Source organism: Sciurus vulgaris, assembly GCF_902686455.1.
Source record: "Sciurus vulgaris genome assembly, chromosome: 9".
Lineage (NCBI taxonomy): Eukaryota > Metazoa > Chordata > Mammalia > Rodentia > Sciuridae > Sciurus > Sciurus vulgaris.
This window is the reverse complement of record NC_136469.1, coordinates 96530428-96556496: the sequence shown is the minus strand read 5'-3', so window position 1 is coordinate 96556496 and position 26069 is coordinate 96530428. Positions and strand designations below refer to the sequence as shown.

At 32.7% G+C, this 26069-nt stretch overlaps 1 protein-coding gene across 17 annotated transcripts in view; it reads left to right on the top strand.

The window, feature by feature from the left end:
* Positions 1 to 26069, top strand: part of ADGRL3 (adhesion G protein-coupled receptor L3) — a 760294-nt gene that overhangs the window by 674264 nt on the left and 59961 nt on the right. For 11 of the 17 annotated variants that reach the window (XM_079153720.1, XM_079153723.1, XM_079153729.1 and 8 more), the window contains 2 exons: positions 21288 to 21314; positions 23853 to 24021. In XM_079153720.1, the coding sequence (XP_079009846.1) occupies positions 21288 to 21314; positions 23853 to 24021 (196 nt within the window). The remainder of the gene's footprint in view (positions 1 to 21287; positions 21315 to 23852; positions 24022 to 26069) is intronic. The other 6 variants (XM_079153730.1, XM_079153728.1, XM_079153732.1 and 3 more) reach the window with 1 other exon arrangement.

Genomic DNA, 26069 nt, shown 5'->3' with positions numbered 1-26069 from the left:
CAGTGTCAGTTTCTACTCTGTATTGGGAATAAGTATATCCACTTTGTAGAGTTTTGTGATATTAAATGTCATATGTGTAAAGCATATAATTCGGTGCTCATAAAGGATGGTTTGCTTATTTTTAACCATTCTGTTTGAATATACTCTGCTCCCTTTAGTTCTTTGTATTTTTCATAGTGAAACTTCACTCAGACTCCCATCAAAATTCCATTAGAATATGTCTGGCTTTGTTTACCATATGGTGTCATTAAAAATTATGCATGATATGATGCTTTCTTTTTTAAGACAAACGTATCCTATTATGAAAGAATTGGCTCCAGGGATAAAATGCTCATTTGATTAATAAATACCAAGTTCTGTATTTAGTACTGAAGGGGAGAAAAAAAAGTATCCTTTGTGAGCTTGGACACCTGCCACGTGTAAAGAAATCTAAGAAGGCTTCTGAATAGCTTCAGGGACAAATAGAGAAATGTTAAGCCTTAACAATATCCATAACTTACTCTGTTTATTAAAAAGGTAACCATTGCTTTGAGAACTGTGTTTCTAAATGTTGGTAGAAAAAATAAGTCAGAAATAATTCAGCTTGATGAGTATTACATTAATACTTTATGGAGTTAAGGTGATTTGGATCTAAAACAAATGAGGGCAGAAAAGCAAATTAACATAATCTTAAAAAACAACACTATTAGAGTATTTTAATGCTTATATTTTTCCATATTAATATATCAAGATATAGATAGCCTTTATGTAAATATATATATATATAGCTTATATTCAAAATTATCTTTATATTATACTGAGAATAATATCTTTAAAAAGTTTGAACTTTTTTACAATAGTTAATCTAGTTTGGAGTTGGAGTTGATAAAAATGTTCATCTTCATAGTTTTATAGATGAATTATGAGAAAAATATTTTTAGGACATTCTTTTAAAACTATTAGCTACTGATAAAATTTATTGAAATATTGATTTTGGCCTTTAAAAAGGGAGCTCAAAATAGTCCATGCAAACTTTTAAAAAATTGTTAATTTCTCTATATAATTGATTTTATTCATAGGTTGTGTTTCATCCTCATAACTACAAAATTAAAATGAAAATTTCAAAGACTTCTGATTATTTCAAATATTTAGAGGGGCTGGGGTTGTAGCTCAGTGGCAGAGTGCTTGCCTTGCACCTGCGAGGCACTGGGTTCAATTTTTAGCACCACATATAAATAAATAAAATAAAGGTCCATTGCCAACTAAAAATAAATACATATTTTAAAAAATTTAGAAATGCTGTTTAAAAACTGTTACCTTTTATAAAAAGATTAGAAGGTGAACACTATCCACTGGAAATGTATTTACCCAATTTTTAAATGAAATGTTTTTTTCAATGTCTATATACACTATGAACACTTTAGTGCTTTGCTTAGAACTTATAATCGAACCAATAGTAGACTTATTTTATTCATTATTATAAGAGAAAATAGTCTTTAAGAGGATACTGAAAGTGGATATTGTGTTCGTTATCTTATTTTTCCGGGTTTCCTTCATTTTCTTGATGGGTGGTTTCACATATTATCATAAATGATCAGGCATATTTTAAGAGTGATATAATCCAAACAACACTGGAGTTTTTTGGATTGTTTTGACATCACCAAATTGCTTCAAACAAGTTGAGACCTTACTTGCTGAACTTATTCAGCAAGTTCTTTGCTGAATACCTTAATTTCAGCCTTTACCAGCATTTAACCATGTCTCCTTTAGGGGGAAAAGGAAGAATTTCAACCACTGATTCACAGGACTGTGTATTCAGCAGGTGTTATTGCCAGTCTCATTGCAGTGTGTATTTTTAGGTGTTTTTGTTTTGTTTTCAGTTTCCTGAAGTATTTATTTAAAAACCTGGTCTCTTTTTAAGGTTTTTTTGTTAAGATGCATTAAAATTTCTGAGTTATCTTTCTAGGAATCAGTATTTTATGTATTCTTCTATTCAGCATACTTCATAAACAAGGGACTGACATTTGAGAAAACCAGTTTGAAGGATTAGTGCCATAGGCACACTGTAACTGTTGTGTACTATAACTTGATACCAAATTATTATTTAAGTTTTCTCAAAAATAATTAGTTTTATATCAGATATAGGAGAGTAATTGCTATCTAAGGATGAGAAAGCCTGAGAGAACGCCAAAGGGGGGAATGTCTTCTTAATAATGCAAATATAAAAATGAGCAAGCCTCTGTTCTTTTTATAGGGCTTGGACTCAGATTTCTCTTATATTCCACCAGGAATGTACAGTCAGACTAAGAAAGGTTGATAATCTGAATAACCAATTCATAAGACTGAAAATAGCTAAGCATAAGTTTTCAGAAGAATGGAAGATGCCTGAGAATAATTGTAATTAAATAATATTTGTGGGGGCTGAAGTTGTAACTCAGTGTTACAGTGATTGCCTAGCAAGTGTGAGGCACTGGATTTGCTCATCAGCACCACATCAAAAATAAAATAATGTAAATAAAATAAATATATTGTGTCCATCTACAACTAAAAGAAATTTTTAAAAATAATATTTGTGTTTCTTATTATTCATATATTTTACTTAATTTTTAATACAGGAATATGGATTTGAATTTTATATTTAATTGTTTATTCATTTATTCAACAAGTGAGAAGTGCTAATTTTGCAGGGAGGGTGGGGTCTTGGGAATTAAACCCAGGTCCTCTCACATGCTGAGCATGTGATCTGCCACTGAGCTATAACCTTAGCCCCTATAAGTACTAAAATTATGAAGATAGAACATACAAATTCTGTTTGTTAATCTTATATAAACCCTAAGAGAAAGAAATGGACTTGAATGGTCTTAGCCTGGGAAACTCATTAGGTTATTGCTGAGATGTGGAAAATGGTAGATGGAATGCATTTAATGATGAAACAGACTTTTTTTTAATCAGGTAACTTACTAGATATCTTTGTGCAAATGTTGAATAGGCAGTATAAGTGATAAAAGCTGAAGATATAACTTGGAGTCCTCAGTGCATTAATTTTATTTTTTTCACTTAGATGTACTATGTTTTACTTATTTTCAATAATTTCATTTTATGTATTTTTATTACTTTCTGAATTGGCAAATTAAATTATCCTGTATTTTTACTTAGGGTAGTTATATATTTCATTTTAAAACATTAAAACAAGAAAATTGAGATGATTTGAAAAACAAAATAGTAAAAGGACGTATACAAATATGGTAAAAAATTGCAGTGATTTTTCTAGCTCAACAAGTTTCTCTCACTAGTCACTAAAAAGTATGTACCTATTGGAATGGTTACTTCTGAGATTATAAATACTGACCAAGATAGTAGCCTAAATCATAAGGACAATCATGATTTATGGAACATAAAATCCAAAGGGAGATCATTCTAGACTTGACTCCATAGCTCAATATTGTCAGCAAGAACCTGAACCCTTATAGCCCTTGATCATCTTCAGCATGTTGGCTTTGCCATTCATTGTGTCATCCTGTGGTCCAAAGATGACTCTCTTAGCTCCAAGTAACATATCATTCAGCAGCTATGTTCAAAGACAGGAAGTAACTAAAACAGGTTCGCGTGTGCTTTCCTCACTGCTGTATGCTGATGTAGAAAATACTCCCTGGAACAAACACCCTTACTGGCATCACAAGCCTGAATCACATGACCACTCCTGACTGTAAGAGAAGTACAGGAAGGTAAAGATCTGGCAAAGGAGACTAGTTCAAGTACCTCTGGATAGGAACAGTACATCCTTGTTAATTATTAAGCTCAGGGAACTACTTAACAAAATAATAACTAAAACATGTCTTAACCTCCCATTCTGAGAGATACACCTTCAAAACCATTTAAACAATCAGGTGTGAATTTAGAATCCTTTAACTTTTTGGACTTCAATATCAGGATGTGACTCCTGGCTTATGCTTATTTTCCTTCTCTCCCTACTCTCATCTGGATTCCATAGTATGTGGGGACTCACACACAGGCAAGTGTATACTCGTGCCTACACATTCAAGTTCTTTCTAACTTCCCCATATTTTCTCTTTGTCCATTCCTCTTCTTGTCCATTCTTCAAACCCATAAAGAATCTGGTACTAGCTACAACCTTGGAAGAATGGGATAGGGTCGGTCGACTTTATTTTAAAATGCTAAGGCTAGTTAAGATAATGGGACTGAGGGTAGGCACAGAAAATAAGAGGAATAGAGAGTGTAACACTTTGGAACTTTAATTTTTGGAGATATTAGAGATGACAAAGGTGCACAGTGGATTCAGAAGAAGCAGCAGTTGAGCCAGAGAAAGAAAGCTAGAAATCCTGGAAAATAAGTGAATCAAGCTTTCAAATTAGATGAAAATTTAGTCTTGGCCACTGAATTTGGCAACATAGAGGTCCTTGGTGAACTTGACGAAGGCTGTTTTGGTAAAGCTTGTGAAGCCTTATATGAGTGAGTTCAAAGGAGAAAGGGAGGAGAGGAGTTAAAACACTCACATGAAGACAACTCTTTTCAGGTCTTTTGCTATAAATAAGAGCTCAGAAATGTAGTAGCTGGACAAAGATGTCAGGTTCAAGAAGGTGCTTTGTTTCGTTAATTGGTTAGTTTTTAAGCATGAGGAATATTGCAGTTTGGTAAGGTAGTCTTACCTTAATTTGGTAAGAATAGATAATTTGTTGATGGAGAAGAGTGAAAAAAAATTGCATGGTATCTAAATTTAAGTAGGCAAGGAAGGATGGGATGAAGGATATAGTGGAGGCTGTTCTTCAATAAGGAGCACAGGCAGAACATTTCATCTATTATGTGGTGACATTATGACTGAGAATTGCTAACTTATTAACTAGCAGATATTTTGCTTTACAGTAATGCAATAAATTATCATGACTTATAAATAATAAATGCTCAGTATGTTCAGAAATATTTGTCTGCCTAGAAAGCAAAGGTATGCAGGCTTGAAAATGTTATTACAATATTGCTTTCATTGTTTTATTTTTTTGGCTTTCATGTTCATATATGTTAATATATATGTGATTGTTATAATATTAATGTTCTGATTATAAAATCTACCTATATCAGTACATATATGCACAAATATATACATGTGTATATTTATGTGTGCTATATAGAAAATAGAAAAGTCCAAAGACCTTGTTAACAAATATATAAATCTGTAATATGCCAAACATGTTTAGTAACTTTTTTGCATAATTGTATGAATTTAAGAAACAAAATTAATAAGTTAAGAGTTGGAGGAAAAAAACAATAGAAGTTAATATGTCTTCAAGTAATGATAAGTTAAATATTTTGATACCTTAAAATATTTTATTTAGCTATCTTCCAAAATATAAAATACAAAGCAATATTCTATAAAATTGTATTAAATGTAATTTATAAGATGGATGTGTGCTAATACAATTTTTATATATAAGAGCATTTTTGTTTTGAAGAAATATATATTTGAAAACTAAAATGTACTACAAAGTTAATAATGACTTAGTGTCATCATAATATGCAATAATGACTTAGTGATGTCATAATATGCAATTTAAGATCCTCACATTTATGTATTTGCTTGGTAATTTCCTCCAGCACTTAAGGTACCAAATACCTGTCATTTTTCTACACAGCAACCTGTGCATCAATAGCAACTGTGTGTTCAGTTCCGTTCTGACACTAACTCTCACAGAGTTAGCACAGAATCCACAGAATAAGGACTCAGCCCCACAGACTGCCCTCACATCAGACACTGTTGTAAAGGAGGTGCGCAACTTACCCACACTTTTGCTTATAGACTATCAATATAGGGGTCCCCATCAACACTCTTCATGTTCAATAATTCACTACAACAACTCACAGATTGTGCTCTCCTTTAGAGTACAGTTTTGACTTTGAAAAAATTTAAAAATGTAACACAAGAACTGCCAAATGGAAAAAATGCATAGGGCATGGTATGGCAGGGTAGGGCAAACTTGCATTCCCTCTCAAGGTCACTTTCCCAGGCATGTGGATATGTTTGTCAATCCAGAAGCTATTCATATCCCATTCTTCAGCATTTTATAGAAGTTTTATAGTTTAGGCATGATAGATTTAAATACTGGCCACCGGATATTGGACACTATGTCCAGCTCCCCTCTCTCACTTGGCGATAGAGCGGGAATTAAAGGGAGATGTGGGAGAGTGGAGATGGGTGGCAAGTTCTAACCCTTCAGTGGTGGCTTGGTCTGAGACTAGCACCATTTCTGAAACTATTTGGCAGTCCATGTCCACCCACATACACACTTCGATTTATGTCATTAACATTTAAAAGACACTGGAGATTCCGAGGGTCTTAGGAGCTCTGTACCAGGAACCAGAGAAAAAGATCAAATATTTGTTTTTTAATATAGAAGTACACTTTTGAGTTTTCAGAATGAAGTATAATGACTATATAAGACTTGTATGTTTCATTAAACATGAGCCAGGCACGACGGTGCGCACTGTAATCTCAGCCGCTCAGAAGGCTGAGACAGGAGAATCATGAATTCAAAGCCATCCTCAGCAAAAGCAAGGTGCTAAGCAACTCAGTTGAGACCCTGTCTCAAATTACAAGACAGGACTAGGAATGTGGTTCAGTGGTTGAGTGCCCCTGAGTTCAATTCCCAGTACCCAAAAATAAATCAATAAATAAAAAACTGAAATTTGAAAAGGGACTGGGAGTGTGGCTTATTGGTTAAAACCCTGGTACCAAAAAAAAAAAAAAAAAAAAAAAAAAAAAGAGAGAGAGAGAGAGAGTAAAAGGAGCAATCAAAGAATGTCATTTTCCTGTTTTCCTGAAAGAATCATTGTTCCAATTTCTAATCTCTGAAAAAGTTTTTTAAAAGTCAAGTCTAATTTTCTGTTTTTAATAGACTACTGTGGATATAACTACAAAATCAAAATTTAATGAAGTCTTATGAAAACTGAAACATGTAATTATTGTAATTCATTTATCTCCAAATTATTTGTGAGATAAAATTCTAGTGTTTGTAATTGCTCTTATCATTTAAATAATTAGTGCAAAAATCTAGTTATGATTTGGAGATAACATTTTAAAAACTTGTGCTTTTATCTTTTTTTTATTATTCACTTTTAAGATAATTGCTATTTATTTTTCCTTGGATTTTAAACTTTTCAAAATAAAGGTTCAAAAAATGGGTATATATACTTACAGTATCCTGTTTAGTTTCAACTTATAAAATTTAATCCCACGTACTATGGATGAAACAAAAAATTACTGTCCCAAAATAATTTTATAAACTTTTTAACATGTTTATTTTAATGTAGTTCCACCTCAAGAACAGTTTTATGGAATGATATTTGTTACTATTGACTTCAAATGTAAATGAAGGCTTTTGAATTTGTAGGGGAGAAAGATTTCTCACTTGTTGCTAGGTTCATAGTGAGACCTTTATAATAAAATATAGGTTAGGAAGAGAGAAGCATACAAATTTATTTAATACAAATTTTACATAACATAGGAACCTTCAGAAATAGAAAACCAAAGAAACGGGTAAACTTGTACATTTTTTTAAACTAAGTTTGATGAAGTGGATTGTTTTTATCAGTTATTTGTTGATGTGACCAAAATACCCCACAATAATAACTTAAAGGAGGAAAGTGTATTTTGGGACCACTGACCTCAGAAGTCTCAGTCCATATGTTACAGGGCTGGTACCTTACTGGAAACTGAGGCAGCACAAAGGCTCTCTTCAAACCCCGATTCCTGCAATCGAGTCAGAAAGATTTCAGAGGTCTCTCAGAGACCTCTGAATCTATTAGAAGGTTAGGAAAGGGGAAAAGGGGACATTCAAGTGAGTCAGTGGGTCCTCTCAGAGAGAAGAGGGACAGCGAGCCTCTCCTGCCCTCCAGTTTTATTGGGGCACCCAGGGAAGTTTCCGAAGAGTTCTGCCCAGGTCCACTTCTTGACTTTTGATGGACAGCAGGATGATATCAGACTTTTGACTCTCTACTGCCATGACAACTCTAGATCTCTTTGACCTATGCTGACTGGTTCTAATTGGAACCTGCTCTTACAGATTTAGTCCCTTAGCCTTGTGTTCCCACTTCTCACATCTGTCTGTTCCCTGTCACATAAGAGGCTTATTCCTTTGCTCTCGGCCAAGGGGTGGCAGCAAATCATGGGAGAAGGGAATGATGGAGGAAAGCTGCTCAGTTCATGACTGTTCATGAGAAGGGGCCATGGGGGGGAAAGGGGCCTCAGGGAAGATGTATCCTTCTAAGCACGTCCCCAGTGATCCATCTCCTCCAGCCATGGCACAACTGTCTCTGTCACCACCCAGTCCATTCAAATTAGAATGGACTAATCAGATTACAGCTCTCATAATCCAATCATTTTACCACTGAATATTACTGCATTACCAGGAGCTTTTAGGGAACACCTCATATGGAAACCATAACATAACAGATATGGAAAAATATGATTGGAGGACAAAATAGTATTATGTAGTGCTAATAAACCAAGGGGAATTTACCAAGCTTGTTTGTTCAAATTTTTCTTGGCCATCTTTGTGTCTTTGAGGATTAGGATGTTCCTTTCCTCTGCATACAGGGAGGATACCTATGGGAGTAAGGGTCTTATGGGTGCAGAGGATTCTTTTATGGCAGGCTTCAGGAGAAAGGGGTAAAAAGGTCAGAAAGACCTTCCTAGTCTGCTAATTTCCCAAATGCCAATTTGGGTGCCATATTTTGGGGATTGCCTGCCCGCAACCCCATAAAATCACTTTCTAATTATTATTTCTAATTATTATTTCTGAGCATACTTTTAATGCAGAAGTCAATTTTTTCTCAGTATATTATTTATCATCACAGTTCTTCAAACTCTTATGTGGAAAAGTTGATTTCTAGGCTGGGGTTGTGGCTCAGTGGTGGACTGCTCCCCTAGCAAGTGTGAGGCACTGGGTTCAATTCTAATCACCATATATAAATAAATAAAATAAAGGTCTATCAACAACTAAAGAATATTTTTAAAAAGAATTTTTAAAAAAGTTGATTTCTTCCTAAGGCTGAATGAAGTACACAAGAAATCTCATTGAGAACATAATATCCTGGCTTTTGAGAGTTTTCCTTGGTTACTATATAACAAGAATCAATTAAGAAACAGTTTTTTTTTTTCCCCCGAACATCAAACATAACTTTCTTTAAAATAAAATATTAAATTGAAAGTTTTATTTACTGTAATAATTATAGGTATACAAATTTGACAATTGGTTGAGATTTACTGATTTTTTAAAAATTTATTTTGAGTTCGAATAAGTGATATTGGACTGAAAGATGTTTGACCTCCAAATCTAAATCAATCTAAGTTTCAAAAACTTCTTGGAGATATTTTAAAGTAAAGCTTTGTGGGTAATATTAAGTGAAACATTACATTTTATCTTTCAGTCATATTCTACAATGAAGAATTTACTTAGAGATTATAAAAATAAAGGATAATGTTCTGTGGTTCTGCCCTCAAATCAGCTATAATTGCTACAATTGATAAAATATCAGAGTTTTTAAATATTCTACCTCTTTGAAATAGTATATAAAATAGCAATAGGTAAATTATTGAAGTTTTACTGTGTAGTAGGCTCTAGTCTAAATTCTTTACACCTGTTAATTTATTTAATCTGTTCAATAATCCCTTGAGATTTTTGAAAGGCAAACTCACCTCAAGACCACAATTTGGTAGCATTTGTGAATATTTTAAAATTTTATATTATGAATGTAAAAGATGACTAGCAAAATGCAGTTATCAGAATTCTTTATGTCCCAGCAATCTTGTCAGGATTAGAGACAGAGATTTCAGAGTTATTATATTTAATGTTAATTACTGATTGAAACTGCCTAAGAAGAATGTTGTTCTGCTAAAGACATCTCAGAAAAGAGTCAGGTAATGTGAGAACATTATGTCATGAGAGCCAAATGTGGAAGGGAACAGCAGCTAGGGGATACATGCAGGCAGGAACTGTACAAGGATCTGAGAGGTCTGGCACCAATATGTTTGAAACTGTCAGATTATTTCTGTTGGTTTGTTTTTTTTCTTCCAAGGAAATAGGATGCAATATTCAGCTGAAGGAGTTGGGATGAGACAGGTTTGGGTGGAAGGAAGATGAGAAATATTCCTTTTTTGTTGTTCTAATTAGTTATACATGACAGCAGAATGCATTTTGACACATTATACACAAACGGAGCACAATTTCTCATTCCTCTGGCTGTACATGATGCAGTCACACCAGTTATGCAATCATACACATATATAGGGTAAAAATGTCTGTCTCATTCCACTGTCCTTCCCACTGCCCCACGCCCTCCCCTCCACTCACTCCTTTCAGCCCAATCCAAAGTTCCTCAATCCTCCCTCACCCCGCCCACCCCATTATGGATCAGCATCTGATTATCAAAGAAACCATTCAGTCTTTGGTTTCGTTTTTTTGGATTGGCTTAGTTTGCTTCGCATGATATTCTCTAGCTCCATCCATTTACCTGAAAATGCCACAATTTCTCTTTTTTTAAGGCTGAATAATATTCCATTGTGTATATATACCACAGTTTCTTTATCCATTCATCTGTTGAAGGGCATCTAGGTTGGTTTCATAGTTTAGCTATTGTGAATTGAGTTTCTGTAAATATCGATAAGGCCGAATCACTGTAGTATGCTGATTGTAACTCCTTTGGGTATAAACCAAGGAGTGGGATAACTGGGTCAAATGGTGGTTCCATTCCAAGTTTTCTGAGGAATCTCCACACTGCTTTCCAGAGTGGTTGTACCAATTTGTAGTCCCACCAGCACTGTATGAGGGGGCTTTCCACCCCCCCACATCCTCACCAACACTTATTGTTGCTTATATTCTTGATAATGGCCATTCTGACTGGAGTGGGATGACATCTTAGAGTAGTTTTGATTTGCATTTTTCTATTTGCTAGAGATGTTGAGCATTTTTGCATGTAGTTGATGATCAATTGTATTTCTTCTTCTCTGAAGTGTCTTTTTAGTTCCTTAACCCATTTACTGATTGGGTTATTTATTTTTTTGGTGTCAAGCTTTTTGAGTTTTTTGTATATCCTGGAGATTAGTGCTTTATCTGAGATGTGTGTGGTAAAGATTTTCTCCCATTGTGTAGACTCTTCACATTAATGATTGTTTCCTTTGCTGAGAAGAAGCTTTTTAGTTAAAATTCTTTCCATTTATTGATTCTTGATTTTACTTCTTTATGAAAAATGGGAAAACATATGTACTGGGGAAGTATAATTGGTTCATTAGATACTGTTAAGTGCTATTAGACTTTTGTTTTCATTAATTTAGTTTATCCTTAATAATTGTGATTGTGTGCTTTTCTCCAGCAATATCAGCTACTCAAGTTTGAGTTTTTAATTTATTTTATTATTTTTTCATGTGGGTGTATGTGTGCATTTTAAATAATTAAGGAGGAGAGATGAAGTAAAAGATAATAAGATCTAGACTGGTCAAAGAGAAAAGCTTGGACATGCAGTAGGTAATATTTTGTGAACAGACAGACAAAAGATTAGGTCTGGGGATATTAGCAAATACCCCAAACAAGAAGGAATACAGGTTGTGTATTAGTCTGTTTTCTGTTGCTATATACAATACCTGAGGCCAAGTATTTCAAAAGAAAAAGTGTATTTAACTCAGTGATGGAGACAGAAATTCCAACAGCTGTGGCAATGGCTTTTTCAGTGGCTCCCCTTATTGCATCATGTCATGACAATTGGGAGCATGGCAGGAATACATACAGAAGGGATCATACAGGAGAGTCAGGAAACCATACCAAGGGAAGAGGTTTGGCTTGCTCATTTTATAACAAACTTCTTGCAAGAAGTAACTTGCAAGTAACTTGCAAGATCCTACAAGAACTACTACTTTCATCCCTTCCATGGGTGAAGTCTTCTACAGCCCGACGACATCCCACTAGGTATTATTTCTAAAAGATTCTGCAACCTGTTAACATTGCCACATTGAAAACCAAGCTTGCAACATATGAAACTTTTCAGGACACACTGAAATCATATCCAAATCATAAAAGGTTGGTAGCAAGTATCTGATGGCAAGAACCTCAAGGAAGCTTGGGATTTTCAGGGAAATCGTTATTTGGCAGTGTCTCTTCACTACATTTGGGATGTAAGAGAATCAATACCTTGAGACTTTGTAGCTGTTTAATTTTGCCCAATTCATAGAAGAAGACTGTAAAATGACCTGTGACTGAAAGTGACAAAGATAATCACTGATTGGCAAATCAGTCACCAAAATGGATTCTGAACTTACCACATTCCCCGGGTACAGACCAGATTCTTCTAATTCCAAGTGAATACTTCCCTTTAACAGACACAATAATAAGGCTTTCAGCCTTGAACTTTTCTCAGTAGTCTACTTTTCAGTAGTGGTTTGCAATTAGGAGTGTTATTTGTTTTAAAACGGTATCTTTTTCTTTACCTCATTTGGAAGTGCTGAAAGTATAAGTCTTAGTTACCTAAAATAGAAGACTGTGTATTAAATCATTGGATTTGTAATTAAAATGTGCAGACAGTACAGTAGTGTTAAGTATCTTGAGCCGCTCAGTCTACACTTGAAAATTTCCTAATCTGTATTTCTCTTGGCTAAGTCCCAATTGTTGTTGAGATTTCCACTGCATATAATTATGTATTTTTAAAAGGTCTGTCATCAAAATCCCTGGCACTTTTGTAAATGTGCTCTTTGAATATGAGTTCTGGAATACTTGGGATTGTTGGGTGTGGAGGAAGTTGATATTTTAAGCCAGATACTTCAAAGTGCTGACAAAAGTCCTCTCTGTTCCAGAACTGAGAATGATAGTCTAAGATTAAATTTAAAACCTTTTAATTATTGGCTTAGAGAGAAAAACCATGAGCATAAAAGGTAATAATTTATTAGCTGAAGTATTGACATTATTGAATATCAGCATGTCACATATACCAAGATGTGGCTCAGAAGCTGGCCCATTTTCATTGCAGGAGCTATTGCATTTTTCTGTTTTTCTACCTTCCTTGAATTTGCTGCACCTTGCTTGATTAGAGGTAGGAGAAAGAGATTCTCAAAGATCTCCCATTCAATAACATCTTGTTTAACACTCACAGAAATTATATTAAAATTATTGTGCCCATTCGTGTCTACTAGATTTTCTTTTTTTAGAGGTATTCGTTTTTTTAATATTTCCTGTCAGCTTTACTGTTCTTTTACTTACTGCTACACATTTTGAATACTTCTGACAGTGTTAATATCTTCCAGTCTTCTCTGTTAATGTTTCCTTTGTTACAATTTAGAGAAAAACACATTGTAATATGTGAATATAAACCACAAACTTTTTTCTTTACTGTATACTTTTAACATTTTCAACAGAAATCCTTTTAAGCTAGGAATCAAAAATTTTTCACTTTATTTCCTTTTATTTGTCAGTTTCCCAATTCACATTAAATTTTTAATCTCTTTAAATAACCTTTTGTGTTCTTCATATGAGTCAACTTTTCCACATCATTTACCAAACATTCCATCCTTTCCATTGAGCTTTGTTCTACCACACTGTTCTTAAATTATCAGATTCTTCTAAAATATTTATCTTATTTTAGTCATAATTTCATTAAATGTATAGCTCAAATTTAGAGCCAATGTATTTATGAGGTTCAGTCATATTAGCCATATACATGGAGAACTCTTCATTTATGGAGGTCTTCCATTAGATCTTTATGTAGGTTTTTTAGAGTTCTTCCATTAAGGCCTGTTCATTCTTTGCTAAATTAATTTCTAAATTGGTTTTGTTGCTATTATGAATAATTTCTATTTTCTCTTTGAATTTCCACTTTGTTATTGCTAAATAGAACAGTATCGATCTTTGCATGTTGATTTCATATCTAACATGAAATTTTATTGATAATTTTAATAATTTTTCTTACAGTTCTTCACCTTTTTGATGGAAATTATCATATTATCTTCAAATAATAATTAAAAATTATATGCACAATTCTAATGATACCAGTTAATTTTTTCTTCTCTTATTTTATGTGTGAAGACAGTAAGTATTGTGTTGAGCAGTTCCAAGGATAGCCTGCATCCTTGTTTTTATGTCGAAATTAAAATGTGTGTGCCGGTGTGTGTGTGTGTGTTTGTATCTCAAAAGTAACAGAGAAACTGCAATGTGTGTGTAAGTGCAAATATACATAATGGAGAAACTTTAAAGTATGTGGAGAAACATTACATTTGATGTTAGCTATGAATATTTTTAAAAGTAGATAATTTTATTAAGTTAAGGGAACTATTATGTAATCTTAGCTATTTATGTTATTTTGTATTTTCATGAAAAATATTAAACCTCATCAAATAGTGTTTCTTCATTTACCCAGAAGTCTTTTTTCTTTTTTCTCTTAAGGCTGTTCATGTAATAAGTGGTATGATTGATAGAACTTAATAGAACTCTCCTTCTTATTTTGTGATAAATCTTAATTGATTGTGTTGTTTATGCACCACTAGATTTTGTTATTTAATAATTTATTTTGTACTTTTAAATAAGTTCTTACATAAAATGTTCTCAAATTTACTTTTTATCCTCTATCCTTATCTGGTAAGCTACAGTTATAAAAGTTTTTCTTCTGTTCTATTTAGACTTAACATACATAAGAAAGGGATTATTTGTTATTTGAGTATTAAGTAGAACTTATTTGTAAAAAGGAGGACTGGGAGGCTCTTCTGGAAATGTAGCAGTAGATGGATGACTATTAATACCCATATATTTATATTTAGGTGCACATATGCCTATTTTATTAGTTAAAATCCAACTTAATTGCATTATCATCAGAGAATATGCTTTCATTGGTATTGGTTCTTAATATTTTATTTAAGCTGACCTTTGGGAATATGTACTGTATTAAAATGTGTTCTTTTGGCCAGGCACAGTGGTGCACACCTGTAATTCCTGCTCAGGAGGCCGAGGCAAGAGGTTTGCAAATTCAGAGCCAGCCTTAGCAACATAGCAAGGCCCTAAGCAGTTTGACGAGACCCTGTCTCAAAGTAAAACTTAAAAGGAGCTGAAGATGTAGCTCAGTGGTTAAGCATCCCTGGGTTTAATTCCCAGTACCAAAAAACAAAACAGAACAAAACAAAAATTTGTTATTTTGTGCTTTGGAGCTTTTTCTGTATCTACAAAATTGAATTTATTATTATATTACTTAATTTTTTTTACTATTACTTATTTTCTTTTTCATTTATATCAGTTTAGAAAGACTGTGTTAAAATTCCTAGTAACCATTTTAATGAGGAACAACTACATCTCATTGGACTTTTTGTACTAAAAATAAAACTGAAAGAGATTGTGGGTGATTAGTTATGACTGTTCGCTGCCCAAGTAATGGCTCCTAGTATTGCTCCACTAGCTGTTGTTCAGTGTGACTTTTTTTTCCCAAAAGTTTTATAGGAAAAACCATAATGGATTTTCATTTTTCCCTCAAAGTAACAAATTTAAGAATTCAGGGTGAACTTCAGAAGTTCTCACTAGTTAATATCCTTCTAAGGGCCACAGACTTTTCTTTCCTTGGGTCCCTTCAAATTTAAATCCCAGTAATATTGTTTTACTCACTTGTAGAGGTGACTACTGAGGCTCATAAAACTGTAGTTACTTTGTTTTTATAACCTGTCATTTTCAATACAGAGGTCCCAGCATATGAATTAAGCTTAATTTTCTCATGTAAACTGCAGTACTCCGGGTTTGTCTTTCAGCATTCATGAGGAACCTGCATATACCCCTTTTTAGTTCAAAATATGAATATTCACAGATTTATAAACAGTCTTATAAAGAATAAGTTACTCATTCCAATTTAAATAAAACTTGTCTGTGTCCTGCTGTGCTGCATTGCTTCCCTGGATTCTATGTAAGGAATCTTTAGTAAGTACAGAGGTCTTTTATGTACTTGGTTGTGCTTTTCTTGTGTTTTAGTTGTACTTACGAGCAACTTTTAATAAGTTGTTTATTCACAGAAGAGGTATGATGAATGTTTCTGCGGCAGTTGGTGAAGAGAGAGGTGATGATGCCATATGGCCTGATAAACAGTATAACAGAAACTCAACCTGTCAAAACACAGTTGGCAACAACAAAACATTATTAATTTCCAGACTTACTTTATTTAAAAAGTTTTTGTGCATCCTCGAAGATATGGCCTCCAATATATTCCTTAAATTACTGCATCACTTTACATTCCAGTGACCATATTCAATCAGCTCTTGGTTCCCAGGAGTTAGTGAAGTCTAAGACTCAGTCTAGATCTAAAAGCCTTTGGGCCTCTGGTAGCATTGTAAGGAAGCATTGTAAATTTCTTTGACTAATATAAATAAATTGGAACTAATCAACTTGTTGACAATATTTAATGGTTGTTAAAATGTTGCTGATTAAACAACAATTTTATTGAGTATAAGTGCAAAGCTATCAGAAAGAAACATAAAATTCTTCTTGTGCACATATCTGATCATTCATTTTATATTTTCTATTTAAAGTTTCAAATTTTCAAAACCATAAGAAAAAAATTAATGAATCCAACTCCAGAACTTATTTCTCTCTCTGAATTTTCATGAACATTTCACATATAATTTCATGGCCTTTATTCCTTATTTGATGGTCAACTGATTACTTTAGAGAATCATTGCAGTTACTTAGTGGATTTTTCAATGCCATTAACATAATATATTTATGAATTTCACTATTTTTCATATATTCTGTGAATATCACAATTCTACAATGACCTTGTCATGACCCTTTGTGTTTTCAATCACTGGGAACAGGGGTTACCAGTATGTTAACAAGGTGTCTGTTAGATTATTGCAAGTAAGCCCAGTGGAAGTGCATCTACTGAGGTTGCTCTGGCCACTTTTTGAGTCTGAGTAACTGATTCCCCTTAGTCCTCATGGTGGGAATGTTGTTGACTGAGGGGAAAAAGGGCAAACCCCTTCAATATACAGATGCATTGGTATTTATTTTTCCCCCTTATATAAAGTATGAAGCATAATTTTATCTTGAGAAGCCCACCCATATTACCTTTCTAATTGTTATAGTAACTCCAACCAAATTTAAGGGTTCAGGGAAATCTTTATTTCTTTTACACAATTAGTTTTATATCAAGGAAAGTAAATCCAGTTGCATGTTGAAACTGGAAATGTTGGAAGACTAATCAATAATATCTGCATATACACATCATGATACCTCTCCTGTTAGCTGTTAAACAGACACTTCATTCACCAACCCAATTTAGCTAATCTTCCAACAATTCCAGAATATCCCAGACTGTATTAATCTTGAAGTTGATGGGATTAACAGTTCTGCCAAAATCATTCCTTTTCTATTATTTACTGTGAATTATCAGTGACCAGATCTTTTGCTTGGGACTAAACTCTCAGACATACTTTCCATCACCCCAACTTGCCTCACACCAACACTTAGCCATCCTATTATTAAAAATATTCTGTACTATAAATAAATAAAAATCCATAAAAAGGAAAATAGAAGGAAATTTTTTAAAATACTTAAAATTTTTATCTCTTTTATATTTTTATTTTCAGATATTTCCTTCAAAACTATGCCCAAAATAGGGGTTTTTTTTGTTTAATAACTACTGAAGTTAGAAAAAGAAGTTCCTATAACTAACATGATCAGTTCATCTAATTTCTGGGTGGGATAAAAAGGATTGAACCCTGGGCTTCTTTATCACTAAGCTACATCATCAGATATTTTTATTTTTATTTTTCTATTTTGCAACAAGGTCTCTCTACCTTGTCCAGCCTGACCTCAAACTTGAGGTCCTCCTGCCTCAGCCTTGATAGCCACTGAGGTTATAACTATGAGCCTTCACACCCAAGCTTTGTTCATGTTATTTCTGCCAATTTATCATATATCTAGACTGATATTATATCTTTATATAATAGCATGAATAGGTTAATATTTTGGTTAAGAAATCTATCCTTTTGAGTTAAGCTTAGTTTGAGCTAAGCTTCTGTAGAATTAGATATTAATAGCTTTTGTGTGTGTGTGCTTTGGATTTTTAAAGACTATATTAATGTGTGTCTAATAATCATCAGTATGCAGAGACTTCTGAAAATTCTGATCTTGAGTCTAATGTTGAGTTTTAAGGTAAATTTTATGACAGTATCTAAATATAATTTTAGATATTAGTAAGAATAATATATTTTACCAAAGAACATATGCTTTTTTAAAAAAAATTAAAAAGTCTTTTCTTATTTGTTTTGAAAATTACAAGATATTTTGTTTGATCTTGAATAAATAGACATTTGTAAGTTACAGGTCTCCTGTAAGTTACAGGTGATACTAACAGTAACTACCAAGAACATTTTAACTTCTGTTTCTATATTTTGATAAAAACTTAAAATTTTGCAGTGAAACATTTTAGTCATTCAGCCAGGAGGGAGAATTGTTTGATTGGATTTTTATTGGTAAACCAAAATGAAAATTATTCAGCTTTACAAACTAGTTCTGTAGAACTGCTATGTAAAAAATAAATGAATCAAAGATATAAAGCCTTGCCACCCAAACTGACAACAGTGTTAGCATCAGTTTAACTTGAATTTGATGGAGATACATTATAAAAACAAATTATTTAAGGTAATAAATTATCTGACAAAAATGATGGAACTCTCTGACCTAGGTAATTTTTATTGGCATTCTCTTTTAAACCACTTTGTGTTATTTTTACTGGAGTTGAAATTAATGAATATTTTTGTCCTGTAGCATGAACTTCTACATAAATATGCAATTGAAATCCTTACAGCTAAACAACAAAAATTAAATGTTTTATTAATTATTGAACAGGTTAAGTCACTGGGAAAAAATATTCTAAACTTGAAGTCTAATTTGGTGTATTAAACTCTGTTATATAAGAATCTTATAAGTAAGTGGCCTAAATCTAAAATATTGGTTTCATATCAATAAGCAGCTTCCAATTCAGGATCTGAGTCTATACTAACATTTTCTTCTAGTCAAAGGGAAGGCACAAATGGTAAAGGGGAGCCCAATTCCAGTCCTTTAATTGGCAAGTCCTAGAAATGTCACAATTCACATTTGTTCCCATCCCAGTGAACATTACTACTACATCCCAGTGAACACATAGCTGTAGCTAACTCTAAAGGAAGCTTAAAATTAGCAGTCTTTGTGATTGGGTGGAGCCAACTGAACACTCCTCACAACTGTCCACAGAAACTGCTGAGATATACCTATTTTTATATTTCTCATTAAAGGTAAAACATAACACATCAGCAGTGAGTATGCGACCTTTGTATTCCAACTTTTTAAAACATTGTATACCTTGATAGAATTTTATAAAGCATTTTTGCATATATTCATGTTAGCCTCTATAACTTGTCTTTACTTGACACTGTACTATGTGAATTAACGTTGAAAGAGTTATTCCAGTCATTAAGCTGCCATTACAGATGGACTATGCTGATACAGTTGGAACCCATATACTAGAATACATATTGTGTTGTTTGTAACTTTTAGCTGTTAAAGTGTAGATATTTAGTATGAGTATTTCTTCATGGGTACTTTTTATAAGTGCTAATTATAATAACTTCTTAGAAATTCTCTTTTGCACATCCATGGCATTCTTTAAATGTCTCTTAAAATTACATTTTTTTGGATTAAAACTCTCTTTTAGTGTCTTAGTTCAGCATTATCCAATAGAACATCCTGTGATGATGGAAATGTTTTAGAACTGCACCATCCAGTATGGTACCTACTAGCTATGTGAAGGTTTTGAACCCTTATTATGTGACCGATGTGAGTGAAGAACTGAATTTTAAACTTTATTTCCTTTAAATGAATTTAAGTTTAAATAGTTATCTGGGGCTAGTAATCACCATATTGGATACACAGTTCTAGTTACTCCCTGCTCCATCTACAAATTTATTTCAGCCACATCTCTTTTACCACATCATATTACTCTTGAAACATCCTCAAATGAATTTAACAACTCAATATATATGGATTTGGTATTTTATTATTTGGGTGAAGAATTTTGTATTTTCAGTGTGACTGTCCTTTAATAGTCTAGTAATAATAACTATATAATATTTATTTATTGAATGCATTATGTTAGACATTGTTCTGAGCACTTAATAAATCATGTCTTTGTCCCAATAAATTACATTATAACAAAAGGAACCTTGTTTATATTTAGATTATAATTACTACGATTTTATAGATATAAACACAGGCACAAACACAGGTTCATTAATTTTTGTCTAAGATCTAAATAGCCAGTAAGTGACTGAACAAGGAGGTAAACCCCAGGCAAACTGGCTTCAAATATCAAACTCTCACTCCATTCTTTACTGTTTCATCTGGAGAGTGAGTTTTTTTATCAGTGGTTCTCTTTATTCAAAACACATCACAGATAGACCCTCTTTGAGAGCATTTTTTTCTTTATACATAATACAGGAAAATATATTGCCTCTGGCAAGAGGGAAGAAAAAAAATACAGATGGTTTCTCTTCCTTTTTTGTTCTATCACAATTTCTGAGCAGGAATTCTGTTTGTAAAAAGATGATCCAAATGTTCCCTAATTTATCTTAACTAATTGAGCACTAGGATTTTAATTTATCAGAATGAAATTTAAAAGTTAATAAATATAAGTGATAATAAACAGGTGCTGCAATTTGCTTCTATTACTATAAAAGATTATTCAGTTTCTTTTCTCAGTAAACTCAAAGAATTTTAAAGTAATCAATATTGATTATTTTCAAGGGGCTATAACATTCAACTTTAACTCAGGTTAATCATCTGTAAGTTAAAATTTTTAGAAGCATACTGTCCAAAATTAAGTAATCTTACCTACTAATACTATAGAATAAGGATACCTTTAGGTGACATGAAATCTGTCATTTTAAGCATACCCCTAAGCCTTTTCCAGATTGCTCATAAAATTTCTCATTCTCTAGAGAAATGTGATCTCTAAGAAATAAATGTCTCTATCAAGTCACAAGTAATATGAGCACATGATAAAAAAATGAAATTTTTGAGTCTCATAAGGGATATTGCAGAATTGTAAAATTGATTTTATTCCTTGTTATTTAAGTTCTCCTGGTCATTTTAGGATTTACCTTCTGGATATAAAGGGAAAATTATGATCCCTTCTAGGGAGGTGGGAACCAGAGGCCTTTGGGGAGAAGGAGAATATTTTTTTCATATGAAATTCTTTGTCATAAAATGCTAATGTTGGTGTTCTTGTCTTTATGTCTATGCATTCTTTAGCTATGAGGATAACAGACCCTTCATCAAGTAAGAATGACCTGAATGGCTGATAAATTCCATTTATCAGTGTGGTCCCATGAACCAGCTGTCAGATCAGTACTGAAAAATCACTAAAGCTTCTGTCATTCACATTGAGGCAGAAGAGCAAACTGTGCAGGAAAATACTCTGGCATACAACTTACATGCAGAATAAGTACACTGCAGGTGTATTGCCAAAAAATTTGTTTTGCTCCACTTCTGTTAATTGGATATGACTTGAATTCAGTACCACAGTAATTGCATTTCCTGTGGTACAAACTCGTTTCACTTTGAATAGCTTTCTCTTTACATTGTGATATGTTCCTCTGTGCTGCATATGTCTACATTTCCGTTGTCTGTTTGGGCATCATTCACATAAAATTACTTTTTTATTTAGTATTATATCTTTGAAATGATCTTATGGGTATGAAATTACCCAACTACAATTGCTATTAATGATTTGCTATATTTAATTTTCAAAAAGGAAAAAAAAGTCTCCCAGAAAAATTAAATTTTACATATGCAAAATTATTCCTTTCAAATTTGACACCTTTTACCTGATTAGTAATCTCATTGTTTATGCATATATTTAAGTTTCTGAAACACGGCTACAAGTCTGTAGTAGTTTATTAAATATAGGCATATATGTTAATTTGGAGGCATTTTTCATATACATTTTAAAATGACCTGTCCTGCAAGAATAAACTAAGATTTGGCAACCTATGGGCGACCTTGCTGTAGACTTTCAGTTTGTTCTTCTGGTGAAGAGTCCTTTGTTTTCATTTTCCCTCAATGCCATTTCCCTTTCTTCTTCTTGCTTTTGCTTTTTTTTTTTTTTTTTTTTTTTTTTTTTTGCTTTAGAAATTGGGAGATCATTACGTTTTACATCATCTAACCCTTAGCTCCATCACATGTTTTCTAGTGGATAATAGCTGACTTGAGTATATTTTCTTATCATCTGATTTCTAAATCTGAATGGCAATTTTGCCTTGATTTTATGGCAATTCTTTCCATTTTTCCTTTTTCCCATGTCTGTAGGAAGCTGAGAGGCTTTTCCTTCAATGTTCCAATATTCGTGAAGTCAGTTGTAGAGTAAAACATTAACATCTGAGATGTTTTCTCCTTCATATAAGCAAATATATCACATGTGATAACAAACTTCCTCTAGGGACTCTTAATTTTTAAATGTTAATGTCTCACATTAAATATGTTCAATTTAGTGGGCACTTAAATCTGAAATAGAGTGATTGTTGTGGGAGAAAAATAGCAAATACTTATTATCCATTTTAATATGACTTTGGGACCATGTAATTCATTCCAAAACACTTGGAACTCAAAATTATGGTGAAAGCTATGCAGATTTCCCCTTCACTTTGCAAAGTTTCAATCCCCATAAACATTTCTTCCTTAGACAATGTAAATGGAAGATAACAGTCTGCTGAAAAGAAATGTTAGCTTGCTTTGTTCAAGGAAGGCGTGACTGGAAACAAAACAATGGGTATATGAGTGCACAGCAATCTTGACTCCTTTGGTCCTGTTCTCCCATCTACTTACAAGTTGAGAAGGATTCCATTTTCAGTTATTGGAGTCCAATGTATTAGACAAATTCATTTTATGTTAATAATAAATACATAGCCTACTACATGTATATGAACTTTTTTACCCACTTATTACTATTGTAAATAGCAGCTTGGAAGAAACTAAGAGAATGGAATGAGAGTGAGAATTTGTCTTCCATGCTCTACTATTCTTTTCATACCACTCCATCCCCATTCTCAGCTTCATCCTCTCCCATGAGTTTACCAACACTTCAAAAAGATGAAGATTCCCTGAGCCTTTAAGCTTCTTTTCAACGAAGCTGCAAAACATCTAACTGCAAAAATCTAGTCCAACATACTCGAGGAGACAGTAATCCAAAGAGTGGAACTATTTTTTTTTCCCCATTTACTGTATCTCACACTTATTCTGTGTAGGTATAGAATCAAAAAATAAAAAATAAAATAAAAAACAACCCCAGAATTTTTTCAGTTCAATTCACATGTGTACTCCAAAATCTGGTTCCTTCTGAGTTATGTTTTTGTCAATCAACACTACATTTTTTATGGAAAAAGAGGAAATTTGGAAAAATAAGGTAGAACTATTTCAGTTGAAGCAATAACTTGTAGCAATAATTTGTTCAATCAAACAAATGTTAAACCAATGAGACCAGTGGAGACTAACATAACTTTACAGAATTCTCGCCCTTGCCATTCACCATAATTACATCTCCATACCATTTGCATATGTGCTGCAAATACATGAATAATTTATGGCACAAATCTGCTTTTGCTTAAATGAATTTGTGTTCATAACATTTTCATTCACATATATTTCCTCAATCTTGAACACTTGTAGCCCCATTAAACTCTTAAAGTACTTATACCACCTGTCTTACATTTTCTGTCAATAAAACTTACCATAACATTTTTTTCAGTGTATTTTTGACATGATATGGTTGTATTAAAGATCAAGTATTTGATAATTCTAAATTTTCTTTTCTCTCTGCAGGTCATGGGTTATAGGTGCAATAGCTCTTCTCTGCCTGTTAGGATTGACCTGGGCCTTTGGACTCATGTATATTAACGAAAGCACAGTCATCATGGCATATCTCTTCACCATTTTCAATTCTCTACAGGGAATGTTTATATTCATTTTCCATTGTGTCCTACAGAAGAAGGTAAGCTAGAATTCTTAAAAAAAGGAATTCTTATTTCAAGAATAAATGGCATACATTAATTAAGAGCAAAGCAACCTTAACATATTCTAATATATTATTCTTGATATGTCTGTCTCTAGTAAATAAACATATTGCTTCATTTATCTTTTATATTAGTAAAGATTAAACATACAACATAAAAGCATAATATAGTTAGTGAGGTTCAATACAAAATAAATTTGTGATTTGCATGATGCACAAAGACATTTTCTTAAAAACTTGCCTTTAGTCTTTGGTATATCCTTTGGCAGACAGAATTTGTGTGTTAAGAAGCAACTGTTTCCTAAAATGAGGGTTAGAGTAGCATAGGAAAAAAATATATACATGTGTGTATAATTCCATCTTTTAAAAAATTAGTTTACACTAGTAAATAAAATGTCTAGACATTTTATGTAAAATACTATATCTTTATATCTTTTGAACAAATAATGGAATACTTAGTAATATTGTATACTTTTCTTTAAAAATGTGTTTTATAGTTATTATGTGTCAAATTATTAGAATTCAATTTTTAATTGTCATATTGATCTATATTATAGTTTTTCACATTGTCAGGGACATAAAATATTCACTTGCAAATCTTATTTAAGCAATTAAATATTTTTGTTGCATATTTTAAATTGTGAGGTTGATTTTTGATTCTTCACTCTATTAAAAATGTCATCCCTATAGCTCTAAATATGTAGACCCCTTAGCCAGATTGCCTGGGTTTTAATTTCAGTTCCTCCAATTAAAAGAATATGTGATTTGGAGCAAGTTAATTAACCTCCCCATGTCCCAGTTTCCTCATGGGAGACATAGAGGTGATAAAAATAATTATGTAATATTGCAAAAGGTAGCTCTGAAAATGAAGTGGCAAAATGTTAAAAAATTATCAGAAAGAAATAACAAGAACCATAATTTTGCTTTGGAAAACAAGGAAAATAAAAAGTAAAGTAAAGATATCTATCTCTAGAATTTTGGACTTGAAACCAAAATCCAAAAGGGTGTCCAAAGCAAATTACAAAGGATATACATTAATCAAGATGGACAAAAATAAAAAAAGTTATTCTATTTCAATTTTAGATGGAGGTTTGGATGTAAAGGTGTTGATTTGGTCACCAATACAGAATAGAAAAGTACTGATTCATCAGGCCCCAACTAGAGATTACAAAAAAGAAAAAATATATTACACTAGAAGGCATAGATTTTAATCTAATGAATTAGAATTCATAAACAAATATGGACCGTAAACTAATCTAGAGATTTTAGTATATTTAAAATATTTAACATAAGTCTAATTTTAAATATATATATATTTAAATAAATATATATATATATAATCATCAAGTTCAATTCTGTGATTCGTTAGAGCAGAATTCAGGAAACTACGGCTAGTGGGCCAAATTCATCAACTTCCTTTTATTTTTTTAGTCAGTAAACCCAGAATGGTCATTGCATTTGTAAATATTTATATTACAGTATTACAAGCATTACAGATCAAGTAGTTTATTTACTTTATAGTTCTGGAGTCTGGGAACTACATGGCAGATGGTATCATGTGGTGAGACATCTATCATTTAATTCAGGTCTTCTTAAAAAGACACCCAGGGCTCATCTCTGAGCCCTACCCTCAGAACTTCATCTAGTCCTAATTTCCTCCCAAAGGTCCCACCTCCAATACCATTAACATATGAATTTGGGGATTAAGTTTCTAACACTCAAATTTGACCGGGCAGGAGTGGGGGGGGTTGGGGAGGGACACATTAAACCCTAGTATTGATAATCTAGCCTTTCATAAATTTGCTAGGCTCTGATTTAGAAACTTTTATGATTTATAATAACAAGTAATGAGTATATTGTTTTATCTATTCTATGTTTTGAATTTTTATATTTTCTGGTATTTTTATTTGTGTCAAAAAGATGGCCACTATCAGGAAAAAAATCATGAAATTATTGTTTGTTTCATTTCTACAAAAGAATCAAATACTGCTCTTTGTAGCTACAGAAATAGTCTTAGGAAGTTTTCT